General features: G+C 37.7%; 1 protein-coding gene across 6 annotated transcripts; it reads left to right on the top strand.

The window, feature by feature from the left end:
• Nucleotides 1-1141: 1141 nt before the first annotated feature.
• LOC125201695 (cell division control protein 48 homolog C-like) lies at nt 1142-6844 on the top strand. 6 transcript variants are annotated; one of them, XM_089065842.1, is made up of 12 exons: nt 1275-1441; nt 1507-1877; nt 2723-3276; nt 3851-4003; nt 4268-4303; nt 4381-4509; nt 4600-4701; nt 5301-5384; nt 5478-5557; nt 5660-5861; nt 6432-6554; nt 6634-6844. In XM_089065842.1, exons 1-12 carry the CDS (start codon nt 1407-1409, stop codon nt 6667-6669), a joined length of 1905 nt encoding a protein of 634 aa, XP_088921968.1. In that variant the 5' UTR covers nt 1275-1406; the 3' UTR covers nt 6670-6844. The 6 variants fall into 6 exon arrangements, with proteins under 6 accessions (XP_088921966.1, XP_088921965.1, XP_088921967.1 ...); XM_089065840.1 differs by having other exon boundaries at nt 1142-1877; nt 6643-6844; XM_089065839.1 differs by having other exon boundaries at nt 1143-1877.
• The last annotated feature ends 502 nt before the right edge of the window (nt 6845-7346 follow it).

Genomic DNA, 7346 nt, shown 5'->3' with positions numbered 1-7346 from the left:
TTTTTTTGTATTAATATGAAACAAAAGTAAAATAAGTACTTTATCGGTCCCATAAAAAATGTCACACTTGTGGGACGACCTAGGATTTTAGGAGGTTTTGTATTGTGTGTTAAACGGAGAAAGAAAATATAATTTTTATATTAATGTGAAAAAAAAAAAAACTTTTTTCAAATATGAAAATGTGACATATTTATGGGATTGAGGGAATAATATTTTGTAGCAGTCTTAACTCTTAGGGCATGAATAACGCTATCGGGCCGGGCCGCAACTCGCGAGTCCCGGCCCGTGTTTAGCGTTGGAGGAGGTTGAGTCACGGCCCGGGACGGTCCCGAGGACGCAGTTGCGTCCCCGGGCCGCTCCCGAGGCCCGTCCCGGCCTAGCGTTAATCGGCATGGGCCGTGCCGCAATGAGTCCCGGCCCGGCGTTATTTGTGGTTCGGGCCGGGCCGGGCCGGGCCGCAACTTCAATAAAATTTTTTTTTTAAATCAAAAATTAATATATAATACCACTCTTCCATCCATTTTCAAATTACTTCAACTTCATTTCTCTCACTCTCACGATAAAATTCGAAAAATCAAATGGCTCGAATGTTAGAGACGGCGATGCCCGCAATCCAAGAGGAAATCAACAACGAGGTGGAACGCCATCAAGCTGCTATCCAAGCGTGGAACGAGCAACATGACCGGGTACCGCGTACTCGGATGTATATCCACCGAGACCGTGAACAAGCTGGTTTCCTTCCGACGTGCGCAATGTCATGGCCCGTTCAGCGGCGATGCGCCAAGAAGATCAACACACACGCCTCCAAGCGGATCTAATTGAAGAAATTTGGAACCGCAATTGACTTATGTTTTAAATTTTTTTTTTTCGAATTTTTAAATTTCATTGTTGTAATTTTCTATTTTCCGACTGAACAATGAATTTTCCGGGTTTTAATTGTTCAACGTATTCTATTTTACGATTAAAATATGTTGTGAATAGTGCAGATGAATAGTTGTGGCCTGAGTTGTGGCCCGAGTTATGACCTACGGTGTTAATGGAGTTGTGGCCTGGAACCCCTAATTTGAGGGAATGATGACGTAGAGGGACTTGCGGCCCAAATCCGGGCCAGGGTTATTCATGCTCTTACCCCTCCAAAATCCAAATACTGAGCCCGGCAAATTCATCACACACTTCAACTGACAGTAACCTAAACATGCCCACAAGTCACCGGGAAACTCCTCTTTCCGGCGAAGAAGCGAGCATGTCCGAAGAAATCGGAAGCGTCGCCAGGGCTCTCCAAGCGTGTGACGACCAAATTCAGTGCTGCTCCGTCGATACCGCCGCCGCCTCTGGAGCAAAAAACCCCAGCGACTCGCAAAACTTGCAGTTATCTGTGGACGAGCCAGCAGCCAAACGGCAGAAACATGACGAGATTCAGAGTCCGAATCGGCAAATTGAGGTAGCTAGGGCTTCCGCTTCAGCTATTCATTCAGATTCTAACGTTAAGGAACTCGATTCTGCTAGGGATCATAAATCTGGGGGTGATATGGGAGAAAAGGATGCGAATGGGGGTAATGTGGCAATAATTGGGGAACTAGAGCAAGGAAATGAATTAGGGGATAGTAAGAGAGAGGTGAAGAAGACTGAGAATAAGTGGCCAATGTTTAGTGATATTGGTGGGCTGTCTTATACATTGAACTGTTTGAAAGAGGAGGTGATTGCGCCGATGCTCCAGTTGAAGCTACTGCGGCACTTTGGAGGCAAACCTATGACCTCAATTCTGCTACACGGGCCACCAGGCTGTGGGAAAACTATGTTGGCTCGAGCCATTGGCAATGAGGCCCGGGTGCCGTTCTATGAAATATCTGCTGTTACGTTGAACTCTGGAGTTTCAGGTATTGCGTTTTATGTCGAGATTGCTGCATCATATGACTTTGTTTACAAAGTGTGAAATGCTTTTGTTGGAACATGAATGACCATTGAATGCCTCTTATTTAGAGGGATTGCATTTGCATCATATGACATGACTGCAAATTATGTGATGTGTTTCTTAAAATCCTCGTGGGCACGGAATGCAGATTATATAGGTGTGCAACATGTTCAGGAAAATTGTGTGATGTGTTTATCGGAATGTTGATGTCTATTGAATGCAGTAGATTTAGAAGGAATGCATCGATGGCTATTTTTAAGCAAAGCTTGTTATGTGTTTTTTTGTTCAATGTGACCTTCGAAATACGTTACTGCCAGGTTTAGCGTATCTTCTTGCTGATGGAGTCTTATTTGGTTTAAAATTGGCAGATATTGATGCGTGGGTTATATGCTATCTTGGTTTTTCTGTATGTGATTGAGCTACCTGTTCGTAAATCTGAATTTATGTAGAATTGTATGCAATTAAAACAGCTTAGTCGGTTTCACTATCTTATGCTCCTACATTGCTGATATGCTATTATGCTGAGTGTTACCATATTGGTAATCAAATTAGTACAAGTAATCTGAAGGAATAAACTAAATATTTAGCTTAGGCTAACTTTTCTACTTGTTCATTTTTTAAAGAGGCTTCCCCTGATTCACTGATTTCTCTTGCTAAACCACTGTGTCACTAAGCTTTCTGACTTCTCTACATCCTAAACTGTAGATATTTGTAAAATAACTTTTCTAAGTATTGTGTTTCATCGAATTAATGCTCAACTATCATTACTTTGTTTCCATTTCTTTTTTGACTTTTTTGAACCATGTTCAGGTATCCTAGAGTTGTTCTCCAGAGCATACATGAACGCACCATCCATTGTGTTCATTGATGAAATTGATGCATTGACTTCAAAAACAGAAAGTTTGTTGCAATGCCCATTAAAACAGTTGATGACTTGCATGAAGGAACCTGTGAATGACGGTTCTGAAATTGAAAGATCTAATAGTGGCCCTGGTGGCTATGTTCTGACGATTGGAGCAACCAATAAACCTAATGCTCTTGACCTTGCCTTAAGGAAGCAGTTTGATCGTGAATTTTTCTTAGATGTTCCAAAAACAAATGAACGGCATGACATACTATCTGTTCTAACACGTAATCATAAGTTTGAAGTTGGTTTTGATCTATTGGAGTTAGGTAGGTGGACTCAGGGTTTTGTAGCTAGAGATTTGGCACAACTAGTCAATGAGGCTTGTATGATTGCTTTAAATGGAGCCATTAGGTCGAGAGCTTACAAAAAGAAGTTTAACGATGGGTATGAAGCATATGGAAATCCATTTTCAGATGAAGAATTGGAGGGACTCAGATTAACCATGTCCAATTTTCATGTAATCCTATTCTTTTATTCCCTACAAGTTGGTAAAAAAATGAATTGAGAATTGATACTGGATTGATCTATAATCTTCCCTATTTTTTTATTTTATTTTTGTATTCTAAAAAGAATTTTTTCTTAAAACCTATACGTACTGACCATTGAACCCCTTGTCTTTTGTGTTATTTGACAAGAATAATGTAACATTATTAGAAGGAACTTTTGATTCTGGGGTTGGTCTTTTTTGTGTCAACATATTTAGCTTATAATATTTGCATATTGCATTAACTGGTTGGATTATGCATGGTTTAATGCTTTAAGTGTCATATTTTTTGTTTTGTTGAACTAACTATAAGGCTTTTATCTTTCTTAATCAACATTACCTTATCTAGCTACCTTCTTTTCATAGTCTCTGTCTCTCAAATTGTCCAAATTACCCATGAAACTAGATAGTATTTTGTTTTGGTTAAATTTTGGCATATCTGTGGAAACAAATATGAACTTTATATATAAGTTTATTGTATAATCACTATGATATAACCATATATTAATTAAAAACTTTCTACCTTTCACCTTCTGGCTTATGGCAGGCAGCTATTTCCATGGCATGTCCTTCTGCTGAAATGGAAGAGTTTTCCAAAACATCATCTACAAACTGGAATGATGTTGGAGGCCTTCAATTGTTGAAATTGGAATTTGAACGCCGAGTAGTTAAGCACATAAAGTTTCCACAAGTTTATGAGGTAGTTCCCTTTCCTTTTGTTGAGCTGATTTATGTTTGGAGAGAGGCCTTCTATTACTGTGAGAATTATCATCATATAGTTAAGGGTATATAGTTTCTTTACTTCATAAGATAGTTCCCTTCCTAATTTATTGATAGTTGATTGTCTCATTTAGCAATGTGGTATCTCAAGTTTTTAAATGCTTGTATTGTCAAGTCTTTATGTATCATATGTTTGCTCTTCTACGAAACTTGCACAATTTTACACTATATACCTTGTGACTAGCCAGCTGAAAATCACTGGGATTATAAGCTTGGTGAGGTAAGATTTCCCAATTATCCTTTTTATTGCTCATCTCTGGGAGCTTAGCATTTTCTAAATAAGATTTTCTTTTATAGTCTCTTAGGGAAATTGGGGTGAAGGACTTCCCAACCTCCTTTTTCCTTTATGGTCCTCATGGTTGTGGGAAGACATTGATTGTCGAGGCTTTAGCTAAAGAAGCAGGAGCGAATTTCCTTCATATCAAGGTTGTTCTTTGGTTACATTTGATATGAATATTGTTGTTAACCGCTGAAGATCATTGATTTTTTATTTTGTTACTTTTGTTCTCCATATAGGGTTCAGAACTATCAAAGTTTGGTGAGCTGAGCACGATGATGGTGGAACATATTTTCAAATATGCAAAACTTCGCCCTCCATGTATAGTTTTCTTTGATGAGGTACTTCCTTTTTACTTTGTTCCAATCTTGCTTATAATGGTAATATTCCTATCGTTTATTCTTAAACTGTAGCCCAAACTCGACCCCAAGGTAATTTTTACCCCAACCCAAAAAATATTACAAATATAGCTTGACTTATCTCTGATATCTACTTATAACAAGCAGAGAATTATTAGTATTAATTAACAAGGGTAGGGGAGAAGTGGAATGCCTGAACAGCCTTGTAAAGAAACTCACTATAAATAACATGTAATCAACCTAATACAAAAGAGAGATAGTACCCATAAAGGCTTAGTGTTTTGCTTTGTATTTAAACAATAAATTAGAGACATCATACCGTTCTCAAGAAATGAAATGTTCGCTTAGGTTCCTTAGTTGATAGAAAGTCCTTACATTCCTGAAATTGCTAAGAGTTATCTATGGTCTTTCTGGTTCTCTGTCTCCAGCACTAGTATTTGCAGGTCTTAGACATGGTGTCCTCTCTTTTCCTTTCTTTTCCAAATATATAGCTTAAGCATGCTAATCTCAAATTGCTATGTATGCTCGGTGTTTATTGAATAATTTATAATCTCTTATGGCCAAACATCCTTTTCTATCAGTTGGACATATTCAACCCAGATGATTTCACAGAGGAAGATCTAGAGGAGGACATAACTGAATGGCAGTCGGTCGAATATAAAGAGGTCCATAAATGGCTTTTTGCAAATGTTGCCTTATTAATTTACTCCGTATTTGTTGTTTAGCATATCTGCATATTTAGCTTATAAGGATGATAGTATCTTCTATTGCAGATATGGAGCCAAACTTTTGATATAAAAAAAGGATCACATGTTTACGTGATTGTTTCATCGAGTAGGTAAGGTTCATTGTTCAAAAAGCAGAAATATTTTTCTCAAAGAGTTTATCGTTGTTTCATGTGCCCCATTTTCTCATCTTTATCTTACTAACATATTGGCAGGGTAGAGGTTTTGGATCGTATCTCGTTCATCAAATCAGACTTCGATAGGATTTTTTATGCTCCTCTTCCTACCCCAGAAGAAAGAGGAGAGATATTGAAAGCCCTTGCTCTACACAAGCCAGTAGATGTTAAAGTGGATCTGGTGGCTCTAGGAAATCACCATGCTTGTCACAATTTTAGTGGCGCTGATCTATTTACCTTGGTAAGTGCCATTCTTGTCTAACTTCTTATGAATGATGAAAACTATTGGTGTTCTGGTTTAACTATAATAGCTGCATAGGTTAAGCAAATAAAAAAGAATAAGGGAGCATTAGACATCTTTGTTGTGATAAAATACTAAACGTTCAAATATACTCCATACCTTGGGTATTTTGGTCTATCATGAACTATCGATGTTATCCAATTAATTTGCGAACTGTGATAAACTATGTAAATCTATCTATAACCGGATAAGTTCTCCAATGCTTGGAAGTTGAGTAGGATCTTCGGAAATTTAACATGGAAATAAATGTGTTACAACGAACTTTTATAATGCCACATTATCTAAAAGTATCGTTGTGTTCATAAAGCAAGAGTCATCATGTGATGGAAATTTTTTCCGTCTCTGTACTTTTGGAGTATAAATTGTTCAAAGTAGACAATTCAAGATAGTTCTGAAAAAATGTGGTAGCTCATGATATATATGACTATTTAGTTCAAAAACAGTGTTGTGTTTTTTGGCAACATTTTTCTCTCAGATGTACATAAGTGGTAAATTTTGTTTAAACAATAGGTGACGATAGCTTCTCTGTTCGCCATTCAACGACCATCATTGTCCTGTGGGGGTAGCATGACCATCACAAGTAGTGATTTCAATAAAGCGTTACACAAAGTCCCCCTTTCTCACTCGGACGAGGTGCTGCTGGTTTGCTACTATATTTTATTTCTTTATTTCCTCGATTAAACGCCTCACGTCTTGATATTTTTTGGTCCAGGAACTCCAGAAATGGGCGCAACACGTGATTGATTGATGTTGTTCATGGCTTATCCGTGTCGCAGTGGTAGACTTATGTTAACTTTACTTACTCGTTTATATGTATATGTGAATGATGTGAGTTTCATTTCCTTATCTTTTGAGGTGAGAGTGGGCCAAAATATGTTCGTGTCTCATCAATATCTAATGACATATTTGTAGTTTTATTATCACTGAACTTGCATAAATATTGTTTAATGCTTCTTGGCTCGTCCGATAATCTACAGTTAATTATGTGTGAGAGATGAAGGACTGGGAGTCCCTACACATCATTTTTTTTTTTACAGGGTCTTTGATTTTACTCGATTTTTGTAAAATAAGAATGCAAAATTCTTTTCAAAAATTTCAATCACCTAAAATTATACTCAAAATAAAATGTAGAGCTTTTTTTGGCTTCGTTCCTAGTGTTATTTGAGGTATTAAGGATTAAGGGGCACTCTCACTAGGGCATGACACATGCCCTGTTGATGCCAATGCCACACGCAAAACAACTACACATGGTAAGAGCATAAGAATAGGCCAGCCATAGGCCAACCACTCTCTCTGCCACGCCATCAGCACTAAATCCACCTGCCACATCAGATTTAGGTTAGCCATTGGCCAGCCGCAATAAAAATAATTCAAAAAATAGTACATTTACGAAATTAAAATTACGATTAAATTACGGAATTAAAT

This window comes from Salvia hispanica, chromosome 2, assembly GCF_029641045.1.
Source record: "Salvia hispanica isolate PSC_SH4W2 chromosome 2, Shi_PSC_v1, whole genome shotgun sequence".
Taxonomy (NCBI): Eukaryota; Viridiplantae; Streptophyta; class Magnoliopsida; order Lamiales; family Lamiaceae; genus Salvia; species Salvia hispanica.
Note: the sequence above shows the minus strand (reverse complement) of the source record. Positions and strands in the feature narration are given on the sequence as shown.